Genomic DNA, 23866 nt, shown 5'->3' on the forward strand with positions numbered 1-23866 from the left:
TCGCGCTGCGGAATCTACAGGGAGTGCGAAGAGTAGACTCTTTCTCCTCTCTTCCTATCCTTTCACAGGATCACACAGATTGATAGGATCACACAGATTGATGGATTTGGGGAGCGGGCTTTTGGGGAGAGAGACGAGGAGAATAAGAGACGAGGAGAATAACTGAATTCCTCAACGGAGAGGTGCAACGCTCTAACACACTAACCACCCACTCAACCACGAGATCCTGTCCGTTTATAGGCGAGAGCAGAGGGTGTACGATGACGATGAGATGAGATCTCAGAAGATTTCCTCCCATCAAGGATATCTCCGAGGAATCGTTCCGTAGTGGACTTAGTCTTGGCTAAAATATCGCAATGAACCCAATTCTATTATATATCTTATTCAATAAAAGGCCACATATTCTAACACATCATGCTTATGGATTCATCTTAGTGGCACATTTGGTTAATTGTTGTCACTAGATTTCTAATCGAAACTAATGATATTGATATCTTAAGATTAGTTGGATAGTTAACTTGAGTTGTTTAGATATATGTTAATCTTAATGTAAAGTGAGACCCCTTATTTTAATGTGTTTCATTTAATGGTCACTATTAATATTATTTCATTTTTTTATTTGCTTCAAAACACTATTAATATTATTCCATTTAATGATCATAAAACAAATTGATTTCATTCATAGTCGAAAAACATATTCGCAAAAATATTTGTCACCTCTCAATTGGTAATTATATTTTCTTGTATAATTTCGGATTCCAAATTAATATGTGACTCAAAAAAATTAATCATTTGGATCACGCTTGTTTTGACACGACCCACGATTAGAACCCTCTTAACGATAAACTTAACATGTAATTAAGAGTTCAAAACATCCTCTGATAATTTTTACATATAAAATATTAGTACGATAATATTATACCATATTCACTTATTGTTTGAGGGTTTGAAATGTTATTTGATAAATTTAAGACATAATATTAGTTATCCAAAATCGAAGATTTAAATTTTCATTCGATAAATTTTAAAGATGTCGAGTAGAAATATTTATCATTTACGCTGATTTATCACCAAATCTCATCTTATAGTTTATCTTTGATCAAAATAATTTAGCTCCTAATATTTATATATTATTTCTTTTGTTAGCATTGATCTATTAACTCTCAAGCTAATAAAAAGATAGATATATAAAGATTTAGTCTTCGACTAATTGACATCTTTGTTAAGCAAATTATCGAAAATAAAGAAGAATAAGATTATTTTACTTACCCTTTAATCGGATTATTTTATTTCACGATAAAAAATTGGATTTCGAAAAGAAAAAGATAATGGATTCGGGTACATATAAATATAGTCGGGTTTTCTGATGAGATTTGCGGGTCCAATTGGATCGGATTCCTATACGCAGGCCCGATCCATTATAACAGTCGTTGAGCCCATCACCCCTCTTCGCGGTTTTGCCGCTGTTGCTGCTACAGCCTTTGCCCTTCTCAGCGACGGTGGCGATGATGGCTTCTTCCCGCACCGCTCTTCGCCTTCTGTGGGGAGTCCCTTTTCTGCGCGTATCCCATAAGTAGGAGGAGATCCTAAGGACATCCAGCCGATCGGGATCCTCATTAAACAGGTACTTGTTTGTCGGCCACATTCTCCTTATTATCATTGGATGCTATTCGAGAGTAGGTGGAATCCAAGTAAAGAAATTGAGGCTATACAGATTTCGTGGACGGCGAGTTGGTCTCAAAAAAGAATTCTTTGATTTTGCTCGCGGGAGTTCTTGGTTTGTTAGGGTACATTTACTGTCGGATTCAGTTTCAATAGGCTTAGGATTCAAACCATAGTTCAATTAGATGACCTTGGCTTGCTTTCACTCTCGGCTCGATGGATCGCCGATTCCAATTGTTATTTCAATTGGATTTTGGGATCTACAGTGAATTGATGATTCATAGTTTGGAAACACGGCCTTGTAGAGGCTAAATTGTTTGTTGCTTGCACTAGTCAGCAATGGCTCTTCCGAGGGAGATGGCTTGTAAAAGTCTTGATTCTTATCTACAGAGAAACAACAAAGGAACCAAAACCTTCCCTTGGAACAAACATCAGATGGTTCTTTTGGATTACAAACATTATCGACTTGGGATTCTGGTCAGTCAATGTCATTGAGATTCAACAGATACATGAAGTTGGAAGAAAGTTTTGTATTTGAGAATTTGTCAGTCTTGTGAGCAGTTAACCTTGTGGTTGAAGAGATGAGTTGATCATCCTTTCATCCAAAGTTTGTGGTAGAATTCCAGGAGTTTTCAACAATTTTTTTATGTGACCAAGTATATTGATTTGATCAAAGAAAATAATGAACAAGAACTCAATGAAATATCTAAAATGTTATAGAGGATCATTGCTATATTTGATTCGAAGGATGTTCCCATTAGGATTTGGTACTGATATCACAGATATCTTTGGCCATCTTGAGAGATCTGACTGATTAATCCATGTGTCAAGATTCACTTTAAATGTTATATTAAACGTCGAATTTATCTAGAAGTTTATTATGATTAGGGGTTCGTTATTAGTAGTCTCTCCTATACAATTAGAGAAGCGATTTCGTGACTCGAATCAACCTGACCATTGATTAACCAACCCGAGGCAAATAGCAGTTGTTGTTCAACCTACATATAACAATTGGCATATCAGGTCAAGTCTGATGTGCACAAAGTTCTAATTTCTAGACATCAGGTCGACAAGTCATTACCATGTATCTAAGCTAGCTTTCGATTAAAGCTTATGAACAAAAGCACTTGATCACATATAATTAGAAGTTAGAACACACAAACATCTTGTTGACTTACTAATGCTGATGAGCATTGCATTGACCTATATAGTCAACACTCAGTCAACTCCTCTGTCAAAGTCTCGTCTCCTGTACGATCCAAAACTTACATTTTGTGCATGTTTAATATGAACTGAAGTAGAAGTCAAATGGATGAATAACCTAAGTCCTGTTAGTTGACCAGAAACTCATCTCTCTTGCAGAGAGCATAAATGATGGTTGGTTGGCCAACTCTCTTCACTACTCCTGTCAAGAATAAATGGAAGGTGGGCAAACAACCACCAGAAGGAAGACAAGAATATAAATTCTTAGCTATTAGATTCCCAGCAATTGGTACATGAATTGGTGGCATGAGGTTTCTTCTCTTGGATTGTCCTCTGTTCCTCCTTCATCATTAATGTGATTCCTACATGCATCCATACCAAAGATTCGATGCAAGAAACAAACTCTGGTGGGGAGACTAACAAAGTATAATAGACTTACATCATGTTTGTGTTTTATCAGAAAATATAACTTTTCTTGAACTGAGTTTATGAACACAAAATGGTTTCACACACAAAAATCTCACAAATCCTCTTTGCCCATGTGGGGTGTTCACATCACCTCCTGAGGAGATCCAAGTCAATATATATCATCTTGTGACAGGGACAATCATAAGTCCAAGGAAAGTATAAACAAATGTGGGCAGATATGTGCTTACGGCAGAAAATATGGAAATTGTTGTTTATGAGAGCTGATGGGGAACAGATGATATTGGAGTTGATAGAGTCAGACCTACCAAATGTATGAGATCCTGTTCAATTATTTAAGCATCATGAGATGGTGGTGTTGCATGCCAAGATGATAAAGAGTGCTTGCAGGAAATATGGTTTGTTGAAGTTTTGGAGGAATAAAGCATTAAAATTATGTCTGGTAGGCTTAACCTAATCACTGATGATGATTAGAAACTCCTATAATTGTTTGGCTCTTTGTCCCATCAAATTGCCTTTTTCTTCTTTCTTCATCCTGTATGCCTTCCCATTTTTTAAGGCCATTCATGTACAGTACAGTACAGTACAGCAAAGATGATGAAGTCCAGCTACTGTTACAAGTGAGTTGGCCCCTTTCACTATGTGACTTCACTGATAATCCAATCTAAATAAATTTCATCACCATGATCTTTGACATGCACAGAGAAATCCCACTAGTGCAGTCTTCTGATACATCAGCTAGTCATGTGGCCAATCTTTCCCCACAAGAGAAGTGAGAAGGAAAAAGCAGTAGCTTTCTGAGGAAAGATTGGCGGATGCCCATCATGAGTCCAGGGGAGAGTAGTACTTAACTTTACTCCTGGCCGTAGCCACACCAATTCCTGCAAGCAATCAATTGCATTACCTGTTCTTCATAGGACAGGAGAGTCAGCTGGCAAATGCTGTTCTTAACAGTGATCAATGTGCGGAAGTCTTTTGCCTATGCCCAGTTGCAGGCACAAATGTGCCATCTTCCAACCAGGAATAGAGGTTTATTCCATGCATTGATTCATGTCTCCCTGATAAAACCCTTCCACTCTCCTAAAAACGAAAACCTGTATTCCTTTGATGCAGTAGGTGATTTGGTGGACTTGTAAGCTTCAAATGATGATGATGAAGAAGAAGAAGAATATGTTGCTGTGTGGACCGCCATCATCTCTGCAATCACCAGCTTCGCATGGTGTCTACAGAGAATGTGAACGCTGAGCAACTCTTCCATGGGAGTTCACAGCACATGTCAAACACTTACATTCCCTCCCCCTTCCTTTTTCTCTTCTCATGTGTCCACTGACACATGTCTCTTCTCCCTCCTCTTTCTCTGTCTCCCTGCGTGCTCAGCCATTGGCCATATGATTTAGGTAACTTGAGCCACAGGTAAGAGCAGTTTGGCTCAACACTATAAAGCAGCAGCACTTTTTATGAAGGGTTCAGAATTCAGACCATGAGAAGTCCTTTGTGTGAGCTGTGTTCTTATTTTATAGCTTCCTACAGTTGTTTCTTCCTGGCTGTACTCTTTCTATATGCCAGGATTTGTTGAACAACTCCCTCCTCCTTTTCTTCTCCTCCTCCTCCTTCCCACTGAGATATGAGCTGCTTCAAGGCACCACTATGAGTCCAGAGAGTAATGGAACTGCTGCTTTACTGCTGTCTTCGCTTCTTCTGCTCCTTGAGCTGGTGTTGGGTCTCAACCATGATGGCGTGCTGCTGCTCCACTTCAAGTACTCCATCGTCTCTGACCCCATCGCTGCGCTTAGAGACTGGAACTACGACGACGCCACGCCGTGCTCGTGGAACGGCGTCATGTGCATGGGCTTCCCGGACGCCACCACCACCCTCAACTGGAGTGCTACCAGCTTTAATGGGGATCGCCAGGCCTCGACCGCTTCGAGGGTGATCGGTTTGGTGCTTCCTAATTCTCAGCTATTGGGCCGCATTCCGCCGGAGCTCGGCCTCGTCGAGCACCTCCGCCACCTCGACCTCACCGGGAACGCCCTCAACGGCACCCTCCCGTCCTCCATCTTCGACGCGTCGGAGCTGCATGTGCTGTCGTTGGCCAACAACGAGATCTCCGGCGAGCTCCCTGAGCTCGACGGCCGCACGAGCAGCCTCCAGCTGCTAAATCTCTCCGACAACGCATTGGTGGGCACGGTGCCAGCCGGTCTTAGCCTTCTCCCGAACCTCACCGTCGTCGCCCTTGCCAATAATTACCTCTCCGGCGAACTCCCTGGAGGCGGGCTCGGCGGGATTGAGTTCTTGGATCTGAGCTCCAACCTCATCAATGGCTACCTGCCGCCGGATTTCGGGGGGCAAAGCCTCCGGTACCTGAACTTATCTTACAACCGGATCGACGGCGTGATTCCGCCGGAATTGGCATCGAAAATTCCGGACAACGCCATCGTGGATCTCGCATTCAACAACCTCACCGGAGGAATCCCACAGACCGGAGCTTTCGCCTCGCAGGAGCCGGCGGCGTTCGCAGGGAATCCTGATCTTTGCGGGAAGCCGCTCAAGAATCTCTGTACGATTCCTTCCACCCTCTCCAATCCTCCCGAAACCCCTTCGGCGCCCAAGTCTCCTCCGGCCTTCGCGGCGATTCCCAAAAACGCGGCGGAGGGAACTTCCCCGTCCGGCAGCGGGCAAGCTCAGGGGGGACTTCGACCGGCGGTGATCATCGCTATAGCGGTCGGAGATGTCGTCGGCATCGGGGTTCTCTTCGCAGTGTTGTATTACGTGTACCATGTGAAGAAGAGGAAGAGACTACAGCAACAGCAGCAGCAGATGAAGGGAGTCGGAGCCGTTGGCATGAGGGAGGAGCAGCCACCGGCATCCTCCGAATCCAAAGGCTTTGGTGGGCTCTCATGCTGTCTAACGAAGAAGGGCGAGGAAGAAGAAGACAGCGAAGAGACCTCTGACTCCTCGGCCTCCGAAACAGAAGCAGAATGGGAGGGACCGCATGAGAAGGGAGCCAAGGGGGAGGCTGGCGGAAGAACCCCACCGCAGCAGAAGCAACAGGAGGCTACTCTGGTCGCTGTCGACGGCGAGACGGATCTGGAGATGGATACTCTGCTCACAGCCTCGGCTTACATACTCGGCGCCACTGGGTCGGGCATCGTCTACAAGGCAGTGCTTGCCGACGGCACCGCCTTGGCCGTCCGCCGAATAGGCGAGAGCAGTGCCGTCGACAAGCTGAAGTACTTCGACGCGCTGGTGCGGAGCATCGCCAAGTTCCGCCACCCGAACGTCCTCCGCCTGCGGGGATACTACTGGGGCGCTGACGAGAAGCTCCTCATCCATGACCACGCCTCTAATGGCAGCTTGGCCAACGTCTCATTCACCAGTAAGTATCGCCATTACTCCTCTCTTTGATTCGCCAACAACTTGGTGCTCAACAGGGTGCGATCGTCGTTCTCAGAGAAGCCGGGCTCGTCGCCGTTTCACCTGAGCTGGGAATCGCGGCTTCGGATCGCGCGAGGAGTAGCACGGGGACTCGCGTACCTCCACGAGAGGAAGGGTGTGCATGGCAACGTGAAGCCAAGCAACATACTGTTGGACGCAGACATGGAGCCAAAGATCGGCGACTTCGGTCTCGATCGGCTTACGTCGGGCGACGGAGGCCACCGGCTGGGCACGTCGGCCCGGCAGTTCGGCAGCCAGCGGTCGGTGCAGTCGCAGAGCAGCTTGCCCGACCTGTCGCCGCCGGTGGCGGGAGCCAGCCCCTGCGGGTCTTCCTCCGCAGCTCCCTACCAGGCGCCGGAGTCCCTGCAGAACCTGAAGCCCAACGCCAAGTGGGACGTGTACTCCTTCGGGGTGGTGCTGCTGGAGTTGCTCGCCGGGAGGGTGCTGTCGGAGGCGGAGCTCGGTCAGTGGAACGGGGGGTTTGCGGGGGAGGAGAGGAGCAGGGTGGTGAGGGTGGCCGACCCGGGGCTGAGGGGCGAGGTGGAGGGCAAGGAGGAGGCGCTACTGAGCTGCTTCAAGCTGGGGTTCGCCTGCTGTGCCATCAATCCCCAAAGGAGGCCCTCCATGAAGGAAGCTGTTCAGGTGCTGGAGAAGATAGTCTCCACTACTTCTTCTTCCTCCTCCTCCTCGTGAGCTGCTGTAGACGTACAGTAACTCTAACCTAGTGAGTCTGTGTTGCCATTAACCTTTTTCCATTGTAACGCCCACTGATTTGTTTGTGTTGATGTGTCCAAAGCTTGACGAAGAATCTCTCTGCTGCTGTTGTAGGGTAATGCAGTGATCAGTATTTACTAGTTTGAGGAAAAATCTGTGTTTTTTCTCTGTTTTCTTTGAAGACAACAAATTAACTATGGTGGTTAATTTGATTCACCTTTGGCACACATACAACCAAATCAAACTTGGGTTCATTGAGACATGGATGGAAAGCCTTGCATGCTGTTCTTGCTGAAGACTAATCTTTGTTGAAGGAACAATAATTGTCTTGAAGACCAAAACTCTTAACTAAATCAGAATGGTGGATTAAGTTGCTCCAGGTGCATTGCAGATGTTTTCTCTGAAGAGTATCTAATTAAAAGAGGGTTAGGACCTAAATTTATTTGGTCTGGCCAAATCTAACTCATAGGTTTCTGGAATTGCAAGAGTACAATTGTTTTTGTATTATTGTTTTTTCTTTCTGGGTTGACTTAGGCTTTTTCATGGAACTCAAAATTCGCATATGGTAGTCAAATCAATGGACGATAGTATTGGAGTGGTTGACTAGACCAACTAAATTTAGATTTGACTTGTATTAGGAGTATTGGAGTGGTTGTACTAAGATCGATGTTAGGTGAGATGTGTGACATGGTTCTTCTAACATTCAAGTTAGAGTTATATTAGAGTAGATTTTGGTCATTCGAGTTAGAGGTTAATTGTTGCTTTTTGAGTTGATCTCAATGAAAAATTCTTCCAAGTCGTACATCTAAATGTTTACAAAATTATATCGTCAAAGATCATTTTGATTTTGAAGTTAGTCGAACAAGTCGAACTGAAATTATTTAGTGTCATGAGATATACTTGAGCCCCCTTTTATAGTGGAGGTTTGAATCCATTACATTCGCTTATTGCATGGTTTGTATTAATGTGGGCGTGAGATTTGACCATAACCACCACTAACATATGGTGTCGAACTTAGATCGTATAACTCCCCAATCTAATGAATTAGATTTGACCATAACCACCACTAACATGTGGTTTGTATCATAATGAATTATGTTGTATAGAAAGAAAAAATGATTAGACCTTGTTAATCATACCCATACCCATCTTTTATAATCGATCCTCCCCAATCCTAAACAAATAGGAAAATATTCTTTGTATATAAAAAATATATATTTGAAGAATATTTTTTATTGAGATTTGGATCAATGTGGTATATTTGATTGGAAGTAAAATTTTCTCTCAATCCCAATCGAAGAATAACATAAGTAAAATTAAAGAATATCAATACTAATCTAAATCGTACTATTAAATAAAAATAATAAATAATAAGTAATAGTACGATTTACCAATATCATAATTAAATAAAAGAATATCAATACTAATCTAAACATATGATTTAGAATATCAATAAGTAAAATGTTACTTATATTTTATTTATTATTTTTATTAAAAATATCTTTTTTTTTTATCTCCCCTCGTACTATTAACATTAATTATTTTATCTCACTATCACGTTTCAAAGTCTCCAAACATATGTTGATATCATCTTAAACGATTTTTTCGTATATTATATTCTATTAAAATAAAACTCGATTATTTAGGAATAAAAATATTTATTTTCTTATCTTTCCTAATAACTTCACGCATCTCACATTCTCATCTCGATAATATAAACTTTTTTTATATTTTATTTTTAAAATAAAATACTCAAATCTATAAAATACTATTGGTCAAAAAATATTTTATGGATCTGAATAGTTAAAGAAACAACGTATATAAAAAGTTAATGCATATTTTAGCTATTATTATTTTTCATTATTGATGCATGTTTTCTTTCCTTGTATTTCTTTTGGAAACGAAAAGGCATTCACAATATAAAATGTTACAACAATATGAGATTACTCCTTAGCCTTTTTAAAAGAATCATTTAATGAGTCTTTTACTTTGATATAATGGATTTTAAATTAGATAGTAAATCTAAATGATATTAGTTAGAAGTAACATACATGTAATTGCTTGCATATCAATCAAACCTAATATAAGGTTGTTAAGTTGTCGATTAAAACTATTATATACTATCGACTTATTTAAATCATAGTAATGCACGATTTTTGCTTATCTTTATCTCACATACGTAGGTATCATTCTTCGTTCAAAGAAAGTTCGATTTAACTCATTAAGAACGAGAAAGATATTCGACAATCTTATTAATTAATATGCCTTACCTTGTCAAGTTAAGCACACTTTAGTTGTGGGTAATCAAATGTCTTAAGAGGTTAATTGTTGTTAGATGAATTCTCAGTGATGGAAGGACAAGAGAGATGTTTACCTACTCGAAGCGTTTGACTTCCTTTTCGGTGAAGTTTTCTTAATTTAATTAATATGAATAATATGTTTGACTAATTATCTATCTTTATTTTTTAGCAATATGCATATAATCCATAACTAATTGACATTAATATCCACCTTATAGAATAGTTAGTAATCCGACCGATTTGATCGAAAAAAATGGAGAACTGTTATTTGATAGTAGTTTCCGATATTATTAAAGAAAAGTCTTTCACTAATAAATCACTCTATTAAGGATGATTTATAAATTCAAGACAGTCGATTGGTCTTAGAAAAGATTGTTAATCAGAATCAATTCCATAAATTTAGGTATTTAATATAATTATTTTAGGGATTTAATTATTTGTTCCATATCATTCTTTCCTTTATCGCTACTACGTTGACTAAAGTGTATATAAGGAGGTATGACCTGAAATAGATAGGCATACAAGCTTTTTCATTCCTTCGAGTTTTAAGAGTTTTATTATGTGTTTTGACTTTTAGCAGTGGACCCACTTGTTTGAATATTGGTATCTTATCTCTAATTTATTTAATATATTTGTTTTAATCCTCTCTCTTGCTACTATTATTTTAAATCTCCTTCTATGTCATGGTTAAAGGCAGTATTATAATTTCTATTAAGTTTTATTTATTATCTTTTTATTAAATTATATGATCTTATCTAATTAGATAATATATATTATCGATATTGTTAGATTTAGATTCTGATTATCGATTAATAGAAATAAAGTTTAATTATAATAAGATTTCTTAGGAGATTATGAGAGATTCTTTTAATTATTTATTTGAGACCCTATGATATTATATATAAAAGAATAGTACTTCCTAAAAAGTAATAAAGAGATAGAAAGATAAGATAATACAGGGATACGTAATATTATTGAAAGATTTTAAATATTCTCTCATCTTCACTTTGTCCCTAATTTATCACTTATAACGGTTTTATGAACGATAGGAAAAGTGAAGAAGATCGGTAGTTCTCCTTACATATCGACATCATTATAACTTTTGGATTCTACCATGGTGGGCCCATAGATTAGATAAAATTTTTATGATTGATATCAAAAGATACACATTATAAATTTAAATGTATTATTATTTAATTTTAGATTTGAATATTATATATATATATAATAGTAATATAAGGATAATTTGTATGTTTACAATTGGTATCAGAGCTATGTTTGTGAAATCAAATATTTTATATCTATTTGTTAGCATATTTTGCTCATGAAAAAGTATTGTTCGATTTTTATTTATGATGCATAAATTATTTATTTGTATTATCAATCTATATTTCTATCTAATATGTCATAATAAGTACTTATCTATATTTCTATCAACTTATCAAAAAAATAATTACTTATCAAAAAAATAATATGTCATATCACCTGCTTGCCGGCGATGTAAGGTTCCTTGTATTTGATCGATAGATTATTATTGACGATAATATTGTCGACGATGATGACGGTTTATTTAAAAAATATTAAGATTAAAATAGAAAAAAATTAATAATATTTTGAGTACTACTCAAAAGGTGATTAATAATAAAAAAATAAGATATAAATCACATGACTTTCTAAATATTATATAAACTTCATAAAAAGAATATCTTTATAGTAAAGTGCTGTAAGGTTATGTAAAGAAAAAAATATAAGATTTGGTAAGAAAGGGAAAAGTATATGTTTGATCTTTATATGTTTTAACTTAAATATTAAAAGAAATTCCTTTCTAATAGTAAGTAGATTGATTCTAACTACTAATAATATAAATTTAATTTGGGATTTATAATTTATTTTATTGTATTTGTGAACGTGAATGTGGATGCGGATGAAATTGATATTGTAATTGGTGACACTGAAATTGGTCATCACAAATAATCTCATATTTGACATGAGGAAATTGGGAGTTGAAGTTGTACCTTTTATTTGGAAGCCTCTTTCTCTCACAATATAATTATATTCAAAATTTATCTATCTGATCGTTTTAAAATGGATGCCATCAAAAATATTATCTTCTTTCCCAAAAATATTATATATTATATATTCATAGATATGATATACAATACATACATACATACATATATATATATCGAGATAGTAGAGAGAAGAGTGTGTTGCGACATCAAAATGCTTTTTATTCCTTGCACATGGCAATACGTTCTCCATGTCGTATTATATTCGTATGCCATTAAGCTACAACATGAAGCGTGTTCTCCATTGTGCCTTCCCAATATATTGCGATGATGTTGTACTCATTTAGCAGGAGGACTCTTGAGACATGGAGATCTCTCTTTCTTTGGTGACCATCATCACTAAGAACGAAGACAATTGGGAAGGTGGCTTTTCCTGACCATTTGAATTCAGTGAACATATGCATTATTTAGCCCATTTTTTAATTTTTTTTTTCTAAATTGAAAACTTGTACAAAAGTCTATAGAACACATGCTCTTATGGTAATTCACTTCCGGTTGTTACTATTAGGGATAGCAGTAGCTCAATTCATATTTCCGACATACTTAAGCCGAGTAGATAATCTAATGTTATTTTTAGATAATAGTATGTTGGATTTTTTTTCATCTTTCGACTTGAATTATTGAAGTCCGATTAATTTATCTTTAATCATATTTGAGATGAGTGGAAAAAATAAATATCGAAATTGGTCTGTCGGATTTATGTACGATCAAGATGGAATATATATATACATATTTCATAATTTTTTTATAATAAAAAGCTTTTTATTAATTGCTTAGCCTTTATTTTTGCCTTCTTAGAATGTGCATCCATGATTGGCTCAGCTTTGCTTAGTTTCCAATTGAATTCATAGTCATGTTGGGATGAGGGGAACAGATGTTGATTTCATAGGAATGAGGTCAAAATTGGGTGACGACATGCAATTGGATCCACCACTCCACTCCCCAACTTCTCCATGAAATGATAGATTGAGGTCAAAATTGGGTGACGACATGCAATTGGATCCACCACTCCACTCCCCAACTTCTCCATGAAATGATAGATTGAGGTCAAAATTGGGTGACGACAAGCAATTGGATCCACCACTCCACTCCCCAACTTCTCCATGAAATGATAGATTGAGCTCACTAAGAAAGGAATATTTTGATGGCATCTACATCGGCTCTTTTTTGTTCCTTTCACTCCACCTTATCATGCCAAAGCAAAAAAGAGGAAGCAATAAGAGGGCACGGCACGTAGTTGCCACTTAAAAGTTAGCAAAAGCACAGAACATATAATACTAGACTCGATAGAATTGGCATGAGTTGTTGTTTGCTTTCAAGTTGACTTATGATGTCTGAATATGGTCGAATCCGATCCGATAAGACATGCATCTAATTATTCATTTATCATATTACAATCGAGCTTAATCGAATCGATTGGATAATAATCGACCAAATTTTAATGATCAAAATCTTATCTTTTATATCCCATTTTAAGGATCTTTTCCCAACTCTATTTTATAACCTTCAACATTTTATTTTATTTTATTTTTTAAAAAATATTGTATTTATTTATTTGGATTCTAATAATTATGATCAATCACTTATAGTGGGATCCACGCCGCCAACCAATCTTGACGCAACAAGTGGACGGAGACGCTTGCCATCATCATTCAATGCACCAAGTACATTATTTTAGGGTTTGAAGAATGATTCAACCTAAGCAAAAGGCCAAAGCTTTTGGATTCGAACGAGACTAACTAGGCAGAGACTTGGCCATATAATGCATACTTAATAGTTATGTATATATATATATATATATATATATATATATATATATATATATATATATATATATATTCTCAGCTTTAGAGCTTTTTATTGGTCAATCTTTGTTGACTATTTATTTGTTGCGATCAAAAGCGTGATGGGATTGGATTGGGCACATGTTGGGAATTGGCTTCACTCTCGTTCGAGGAACACTAATCTATTAAGCAAAGTGGAAAGCGGAGAGCGGTCATAAAGCTGCACCAGTCTATGTTGAGCAGTGCAACAAAGATGCCTGTAATTATTGTATCTCCTCTCTCTCTCTCTCGCACGCGTTAAGATCGAGAAGAAAGAAAAAGTAAGAAAAGGAGATGATATTAAAGTACGCTGTGGGAGTTCAATAATTTGTAACCGTTATTATTAAATATCTAATTTAATAATAATATAACTGTTATCATTAAGATTCATAATTGATTATCATGAATTTCTTCATTAATTATGGTTTAAATGATTTCAGTTTTTTATTCTTTAAACATGAAACCGTTATTATTAAATTAAATATTTAATATTATTAAAGTTCTTCATTATGGTCCAAACGTTACAAATCTGAATTAATTCTTGAACGTTATGATTTGGTGATGATAAATGTTCTTGATGGGAGAACATCTATATATACATGAGGATTTTGGTCCCTTGGTTCAATCATCTCTTTGAAGCGAAAGGCTTTCCTACACCATCTAAAGTGAGAGTTCTGAGCCGAGAAGAACCAAAGTTCAAGAAGAAACCTCTGCAGAAATTCTTGGCGACAATGGCTGGAGGTACGCTATTTTGTTTCCCATTAGTTTATTGTGTTTCTATTACAATGATTTAGAAACACAAGTTGGCTTCATCAAAATTTCTTACATTTGGTATCAGAGCCGAATGACCTCTGCCTTGATATGAAAAAGTTTTCATTTTTATGCCATGAAAATGAATTGATTTTGGTTTCTTCTTGGAAACTTGTTGATATATTTTGTTGAAAATCATGAGGAAATATCATTTTCAACATTTTAGTTGGTAAAATGCTCATATTATGTATGCGTATTTAGTTCTATTAAATTTTGTTTATGAGCAAATTTTTTATGTTTAAAATGTCTAGTGATCCATATAATCTTAATTAATTAAGAATTAGCCACAGCATCCTTAATTAATTAAAATTATATATAAAGTTAAAATAAGGATCACATAAGTAATTAGACATCATATTGTGATTGATTATATTTCGTATAATAATTGTTATCCCACAGGATCTTTTATTATATTTAATATAATTAATCAGGATAAAATATCAGATTATTTTCATAATTTACCCACAGGGATTATGAATTGGAATATAATTTGATAGTTTTATCATGAAGACCATATGAATCTATTTGAATTAAGAATTTAGCCCAGAGGCAATTTTTATGTCATGAGATTCATATTTTTGGCATGTTTCACATTGGTAAAACATGTAATTTAGTCTATTAAGCTTCAAATTTTGACATAAGCATGTTTGATTTTATGCAGTTTCTCAAACTGTTAATTTCTCTGATATTCGATGTGATATTCCCGAACTTAGTGGTGATAACTATAAGATATGGAAGGAGAGGGTTCTCCTCCATTTAGGGTGGATGGATATTGATTATGCTATTAGAAAAGACGAACCACCTATAGTCACTGATACCAGCACTCTAACTGAGATCGCGTTATATGAGCGATGGGAGCGATCCAATCGGCTCAGCGTGATGCTTATCAAAACTAAGATAACTGCTGGCATACGTGGTTCTATTGACCAGCATGAAAATGTCCGAGACTTGCTAAAGGCTATCGATGAACAATTCATCACTTCGGATAAGGCACTAGCAAGTACCCTTATAATGAAATTTTCATCCCTTAGACTCACCAACATAAAGGGTGTTCGTGAGCACATAATGCAAATGCGAGATATTACGGCTCAACTTAAGAAACTTGAGGTTAATATGTCAGAATCCTTCCTAGTGCACTATATTCTGAACACCCTTCCACCTCAATATAGCCCTTTTAAAATTTCATACAATACACATAAGGACAAATGGTCAATTAATGAATTAATGACCATGTGTGTTCAAGAAGAAGAGAGGCTAGTAATGGAATTGGGTGAGAGTGCATTGATGGTAACCACTCGAGGGAAGAACAAAACTGACAAACATCAAGCCAATCAAAAGGCTTATCAGCAGGGAAAAGGTAAAATACCACCCCAAGCTGATATCAAGAAAGAAGCAAGGTGTTTCTTTTGTAAAAGAAAGGGACACATGAAGAAGGAATGTACGAAATTCCAACAATGACTTGAAAAGAAAGGTAAACCAACCTCATATGTATGTTATGAATCTAATATGGTCAATGTTAATATTAACACCTGGTGGATTGATTCTGGATCAACAATCCATATTGCAAACTCTTTGCAGGGTATGCAAAACCTAAGGAAGCCAGTGGGAAGTGAGCAAAGCATCTTATCAGGAAATAAGATGGGCTCACATGTGGAAGCAATTGGAACATGCATTTTAACTTTAAGTAGTGGTTTTGTTTTAAAATTGGAAAGAACCTTTTATGTACCAAGTTTCTCACGAAACTTAATTTCTGTTTCCAGACTCGTACCATTTGGATATTCCTTTAATTTTAAAGACACATCATTTCGTTTATTATATAAATCTGATTGTGTTGGGAATGATATTTTGTCCGACGGTCTTTACCGTATTTTATTACAAAATGATAATACTCAAGGTTCAATGCATGTTCACGCTGGCATTAAGAGGTGTAATATTAATGAGGACTCCTCTATATTATGGCATCGGAGATTAGGACATATCTCCATAGAAAGAATTAAAAGATTAGTTAAAGATGGGGTACTTAGTACTCTTGATTTTACTAATTTTAAGACTTGTGTGGACTGTATTAAAGGAAAACAGACCAATAAGTCCAAAAGGGGTGCTAATAAGAGTTCAGACTTATTAGAAATAATTCATACTGATATATGTTGTCCAGACATGGACATACATGGTCAGAAATACTTCATCTCCTTTATAGATGATTACTCACGATATATGTATATATATTTGCTTCATAATAAAAATGAAGCATTGGATGCCTTCAAAGTCTTTAAGGCTGAAGTTGAGAACCAATGTGGTAAGCAAATTAAAATTGTGAGATCAGATAGGGGTGGAGAATATTATGGTAGATATACTGAAAATGGACAAGCACCTGGTCCTTTTGCTAAGTTTCTTCAAGAACATGGGATTATTGCCCAATACACTATGCCTGGTTCTCCAGACCAGAATGGTGTTGCAGAAAGAAGAAACCGAACATTATTAGACATGGTGCGGAGTATGCTTAGCAACTCCAATCTTCCTAAATATTTGTGGACTGAAGCACTAAAGACGGCTGTGTATATATTAAACCGAGTTCCAACCAAGGCTGTCCAAAAGACACCATCAGAATTATGGAAAGGTTGGAAACCGAGTTTGCGACATATGCGCGTTTGGGGATGTCCATCTGAAGTTAGGATATATAATCCACAAGAGAAGAAACTGGACCCGAGGACTGTTAGTGGGTATTTCATTGGATATGCCGAAAAGTCCAAAGGTTACAGGTTCTATTGTCCATCTCACACAACAAGGATTGTGGAATCAAGAAACGCTAAATTTCTTGAGGATGATGTGATTAGTGGGAGCGATCATTTCAGGAACATAGTTTCCGCACATGATCATATAGAATCTCAACCTTCCACATCAAATGAAAGATTGGTTATAGTTCATAGCACTCCTCAAGTACAAACTAGTGCTGAACAACCAATCATTGAAATTCCACAAGTTGTTGATAGTATTCTAATAGATCAAGCAGTTCAGGAATTACAACAAGCTCCTGAACAACTAGTTGAACCACAAGTTCCTCAAGGAACCATTGGTACAACATTAAGAAGATCTACTAGAAATAAAAGATCAGCAATTCCTGATGATTATGTTGTATATCTACAAGAATCTGACTATAATATTGGAGCCAAAAATGATCCTGAAACATTTTCACAAGCCATGAGTTGCAAAAAGTCAAATTTGTGGCATGATGCTATGAAAGAAGAGATGAATTCTATGATGAGCAATGGAGTCTGGGATCTTGTAGAGTTGCCTAATGAAGCAAAGGCCATTGGTTGCAAATGGGTCTTTAAAACTAAGAAAGATTCGTTAGGCAACATTGAGAGATACAAGGCAAGACTTGTTGCAAAGGGATTTACTCAAAAAGAGGGAATCGATTATACGGAGACATTTTCTCCTGTATCTAAGAAAGATTCTCTACGTATTATTTTAGCATTAGTTGCTCATTTTGACCTCGAGTTGCAACAAATGGATGTGAAAACAGCATTTCTTAATGGAGATCTAGAGGAAGAGGTTTATATGAAACAACCTGAAGGTTTCTCCTCTAGTGTTGGTGAGCACTTGGTTTGCAAGCTTAGGAAGTCTATATACGGCTTAAAACAAGCCTCCCGCCAATGGTATTTTAAATTTCATGAAGTGATTTCTTCATTCGGATTTGTTGAAAATCTCATGGATCAATGCATATACCAGAAGGTTAGTGGGAGTAAAATATGTTTCCTTGTTTTATACGTAGATGATATTTTGCTTGCAACCAATGATAAGGATTTACTGCATGAGGTGAAACAATTTCTTTCTAAAATTTTTGAAATGAAGGATATGGGTGAAGCATCTTATGTCATTGGCATTAAGATCTATAGAGATAGACCTCGAGGCATTTTAGGTCTATCACAAGAAACCTATATTGATAAACTTTTAGAAAGATTTCGGATGAAGGATTGTTCACCAAGTGTTGCTCCCATTGTGAAAGGTGATAGGTTCAATTTGAACCAATGCCCAAAGAACAATTTTGAAAGGGAATCAATGAAAAACATCCCATATGCTTCTGTCGTAGGAAGCCTTATATATGCTCAGGTCTGTACTAGACCTGATATTGCATTTATTGTGGGGATGCTAGGTCGATATCAGAGTAATCCAGGTATGGACCACTGGAGAGCTGCAAAGAAAGTGATGAGGTATCTACAAGGAACCAAAGATTACATGCTTATGTATAGACATACAGACAATCTGGATGTGATTGGTTACTCAGATTCAGACTTCGCCGGTTGTGTTGATTCTCGTAAATCAACATCAGGATATATTTTTATGATGGCCGGTGGAGCTATTTCTTGGAGAAGCGCTAAGCAGACCTTGACTGCTACTTCTACCATGGAAGCTGAGTTTGTCTCCTGCTTTGAGGCTACTTCACATGGTGTATGGCTTAAGAGTTTCATTTCTGGGCTTAGAATCATGGATTCTATTTCTAGGCCATTAAGAATTTTCTGTGATAATTCAGCTGCTGTCTTTATGGCTAAAAACAATAAAAGTGGAAGTCGAAGTAAACACATCGACATTAAGTATCTAGCCATAAGAGAACGTGTAAAGGAAAAGAAAGTGATCATTGAACATATTAGCACTGAATTGATGATTGCTGATCCTTTGACTAAAGGCATGCCACCTCTGAAATTCAAGGATCATGTAGAGAAAATGGGACTTGGTTCCACTTTGTAATGATATTGAAACTCTTATATATATTGTGAAATTTTCTCATTCATGCGCATATTATTTTGAGAAAATATATTGTTGCTGGACCAAGAATAAACATAAGGTTTATTCATTAAGTAATATTACCATATTAAGATTAAGAAACTAAATACATCGTGATACATAGATGATAATACTCGCTTTTAGAGGACTTATCGCTATGATTCGTGTATTTATTTCTTAAGAAAGTTGTTCAAGAAAATTAATTCAAATTATTAAGATAGACGTATGGACCAAGTGGGAGAATGTAACCGTTATTATTAAATATCTAATTTAATAATAATATAACTGTTATCATTAAGATTCATAATTGATTATCATGAATTTCTTCATTAATTATGGTTTAAATGATTTCAGTTTTTTATTCTTTAAACATGAAACCGTTATTATTAAATTAAATATTTAATATTATTAAAGTTCTTCATTATGGTCCAAACGTTACAAATCTGAATTAATTCTTGAACGTTATGATTTGGTGATGATAAATGTTCTTGATGGGAGAACATCTATATATACATGAGGATTTTGGTCCCTTGGTTCAATCATCTCTTTGAAGCGAAAGGCTTTCCTACACCATCTAAAGTGAGAGTTCTGAGCCGAGAAGAACCAAAGTTCAAGAAGAAACCTCTGCAGAAATTCTTGGCGACAATGGCTGGAGGTACGCTATTTCGTTTCCCATTAGTTTATTGTGTTTCTATTACAATGATTTAGAAACACAAGTTGGCTTCATCAAAATTTCTTACATAATTGTGCTAATCCTCGTCTCTTTTTGACCATGTAATCGGGCATTCACAGAAGTAATAATTACTAATAATTCAAATAAATTAAAATATGTAGCAATCTGTAGGCAAAAATAACAAGACACTATCGCCCAATGTTTTTCCAATTAGCATAAACCAAACAAGAGATGATAAGTATGGTTACGGTAAGTAACTTTTTTAAGCCGTGGCCTCGGGACCGACGCGACTCGGTTTTGGGGTCCGGATGTCGGGGATCTCGGGCGACGTCCCTCAGGGTCTCCCTGCAGTCGGGATCGGGCGTTCGGGGTGGTAGATCGGCGGTTCGGGTCGGGAGGAAGCTCCGCCGCAGCACCGGAAAGAGGCGACACCGTCTTCGTTCCTGCACGCGGGTCGGGTCGGAAGCTCGGCCCGACCCCTCCGACGATCAAGTTAGCGATGATTTTGAGAGGATTTCAGAGGGAGAGAAACAGAAGTGCTTTCTAGTGTGTTCCGCCTGTCCCTTTTTGTTTTTTTGACTCGGGTGTATTTATAGATGAGCTTGGGTGTTACCTGACGTGCCCGTTTGCAGGGGCAGGACAATACCGCACGTGGCGTCTGACATTGCCACTGGGGTCGCGTGGAGAACCGGGCTGCCGCAGGGTATAAGCGAGCCTTGGTCGATGTGCTCCTGTGCCTCGACCGAGCGCACGAGGTCAAAGCTGAGGTGGTTGGCTGAGGGCTGGTGACGTCGGCAAATGTCGAGTCTGCGTCAGTGCTTGCCTCCTCGGGCAGTGTGTCTACCTGGCGTGCTGACGTGGTGCGTTGCCATTTTTGCCACTATCAAGTATAAGTTGATTCATGTGCTTCTAAATATAATTTAGTTATTCGAGTGTTAATTACAGATTATTTTTATAATTAATTATTTTATTAGTATTTTGATTTTTATATTTTTAAAAATTATCTTGGAATCCTTATATTTATGTAAGTGAAATATTTAATTTTATTACTTCTCACATCTTCAAATCTATCGATGAAAATATCATATATATATTCAGTAATAAATTAAAGTGAGATAGCACGTATCCCGTGTAAAACTTATGATATTCCTGTTTGGAAAGTTAATGATATGAAAAAAATAAAATTAAATATTTTATCTTCATAAATATATTAAAAAAATTAATATAAAAAAATATAATATATAATTAATTCAGACAACATGATAGCACATTGTCACTTCCTCGACGTGCCTTACCATATATGCATATTGGAAGCACAGAGTCGTGGAGATGTCAACGTGTCAAATGGTGTTTGCGTGGATGATGTGTATTCGTCGTCTCGATATCATGTCAATCCCAAAAACAATCACAGCCGGTGGAAAATGCTTCGATGTAACGAATCAATGATGATAACAAGTACCCATTAGGTCGGGTAATACCTGACAAAGCTCTTCTTCGTACGTCATGAGATCCACAGATACCTCACACGTGGATTGTCATTACCGTGGAGACGTGAACACGTGTTGGAAGGGTCGTGTACTATCTCTTCTCGTGTTCCACGTGACCTCCCTCCAATGATTGAAGATGGAAGAATTTTAACTCGTGATAACAATACGACTGTATATAAAATAATATGGTCCATACAAATGATTCCCACAGATGGCATTTATACGGATTGATAGATTGAACGAGTACGAGCACGGTTTCCTCGTGTAAGACTTGGTAAAAGGAACGTGCTCGCTTTGGAGCCATAGGTCAATTTTGGCTCGACACACAATGATGACAAGGCAGAGGATGACAACGAAGAAGTTGTGTTTGGTTTTTTTATGGCGGAGATGCATCCGTGTTCCCATCCTTCAACCTTCAACCTACGACAACCCAATAAATACTTCTCAAATTATATATATATATATATATATATATATATATATATATATATATATATATATATATATATATATATATATATATATTATGTAAGAAAGCGTGTGAAACTTATGATTTTTTTTATATTCTTTTTGTTGAATCTCGATGATGAAATCGATTGATAATTGTGTTTATGTTTTAATCTGCTTTTTGAGTAACGCAGGATGCTTCGATCAAGATGAGACAATTAAAATAGGAAAAATCAAGTTGTGCTGGAGGAACATGTCATAAGATTGGACGTCGGGCCGATGGATCGGTCGATGTATCGATAGAAGGTTTCGGGTCGTGGACTTGGGCATCGGGCCAAGAAGAGCGGGTATTGCGCCAAGGATATTGGAGTTGCGGAGTCAACTGGCCGATTGGGCAATAGGCCGCAGGAGAGGACGATGCGCCGAAGAATCTGACGAAGCGTCAAGGGACCAATGACATACCGGACAACTTAGTTAATTACTTAGAATTAATTGTCTCGATCGAAGTTTTATTTTAAGTGTACATGATTAACTACGATGAAAGAAAGACATGCAGCAGGAGTTGTGCCGGAGTTAAGACTATGATCACGTTGGGAGTTCGAGAGCTCGACGGAAGTCCGGACGGTCGTCAGATGTTCTGCGGGAACAAATCCGAGAAGTCCAAGAGCTTGCCAAAAGAAGCTCGTTGGAACTCGCCAAGTGAATTGTCGCAAGTCCAGGATTTTGCCGGAAGTCCACAGGAGCATCACCGAGGGTTCATCGGATGATCGATGGAAGTTCGTCGGAAGAAGCGATTGACGCACCGGAGCAAGTTGCAGTAAATGTCTTAAGAAATTCGTAGTTAGCACGATGATTAAGTTAGAAATGGGAGGTGATCCTATTAACTTAATCGTAGGGCAATTTGGACCCTTGAAAGACCCAAATTGGGCCGAATGGATTAGCCCATTCGGACCCAGATTACTTAGCCAGATATGGCACCGCCTAGGTTGGCGGTGGCACCACCCAGGACTCAGTCTTCGAGCTCTGGCTGGGCGGTGGCACTGCTTGAGCTCGGTCTCCGAGCTCTGGCAGGAGGTGCAACCGCCCCTGACAAGTGGTGGCACCGCCCAGAGGCTCAGTCTCCGAGCTCTGCCAGGCGATGTAACCGCCCCAGTCAGGCGGTGCAATCGCCAGACCCCGGAATTCTGGGAATTGATAGTTTTGAGCTCAGAATTCAAACTAGTTTGGGGCCTATAAATACCCCACTCTTTCAGCAATGAAAGAGCAACCAAAACCACCGAAATCCTGATCTTACTCTGTGATTTTTAGAGCTCAAAAGTGTTGTATGAGTTAAAAGTTCTTCTCCCTCTTTTCTCCCAAATCTTTCAAGAGAGGAGAGAAAATTCTGTAAGGGTTGTCTCCTAAGCCCGTCAAAAGGAGTGAAACTGTAAAAGGGTGGTTGAACTTCGCCTATTGAAGGAAGGCCTCTAGTGGACGTCGGTGACCTTGTCGGTGGAGAAAGCCAGAAGTGGATGTAGGTCAAGATTGACCGAACCACTCTAAAATCGCGGTGCTCTCTAGTTTGCATTTACTTTGAGCATATTATCTTTACTGCAAACCTCCTTAATAGCTTACTGCCTTCTGCAAATTTACGATCGTGTTTCAAAATTCAGTATTTTTCGAATCGGTGTTTAGACGTAAATCAGTTTTATCATACGAACATCATATTTCAATTTGTGCTTACATTTTGATTTCCATCGTAACTGCAAACTGCCCTTATAGATTCGCTTTAATTGCATCTTGCTTGATCACAAGTTAAAGAGATTTACGAATCGGCTTTTCTACCGAAATCGCTCTTATCGTATGAACGCAGTTTTAATCGTCGAAAGTTTTCCACTGCACTAATTCACCCCCCCCCCCCCCCCCCCCTCTTAGTTCTCTTGATCCTAACACTTTCGAATTTTATTTATTTAAAAGGAATATATTTATACACCTAATTTTTGCCTTCAAGCTAATAAAAAAGCAAAAAATAGTCTCTCTCCAAAATTGATAAAAG

At 37.9% G+C, this 23866-nt stretch overlaps 1 protein-coding gene across 2 annotated transcripts; it reads left to right on the plus strand.

Moving 5' to 3' along the window:
- The first annotated feature begins 1467 nt into the window (after positions 1–1467).
- Positions 1468–7653, plus strand: LOC103998693 (probable LRR receptor-like serine/threonine-protein kinase At4g37250). Of its 2 annotated transcripts, none has more exons than XM_009420245.3 (3): positions 1468–1624; positions 4405–6667; positions 6743–7653. In XM_009420245.3, exons 2-3 carry the CDS (start codon positions 4939–4941, stop codon positions 7417–7419), a joined length of 2406 nt encoding a protein of 801 aa, XP_009418520.2. In that variant the 5' UTR covers positions 1468–1624; positions 4405–4938; the 3' UTR covers positions 7420–7653. The 2 variants fall into 2 exon arrangements, with proteins under 2 accessions (XP_009418520.2, XP_064982620.1); XM_065126548.1 differs by having other exon boundaries at positions 4408–6667.
- The last annotated feature ends 16213 nt before the right edge of the window (positions 7654–23866 follow it).

This window comes from Musa acuminata, chromosome BXJ2-9 (assembly GCF_036884655.1).
Source record: "Musa acuminata AAA Group cultivar baxijiao chromosome BXJ2-9, Cavendish_Baxijiao_AAA, whole genome shotgun sequence".
Classification (NCBI taxonomy): Eukaryota; Viridiplantae; Streptophyta; class Magnoliopsida; order Zingiberales; family Musaceae; genus Musa; species Musa acuminata.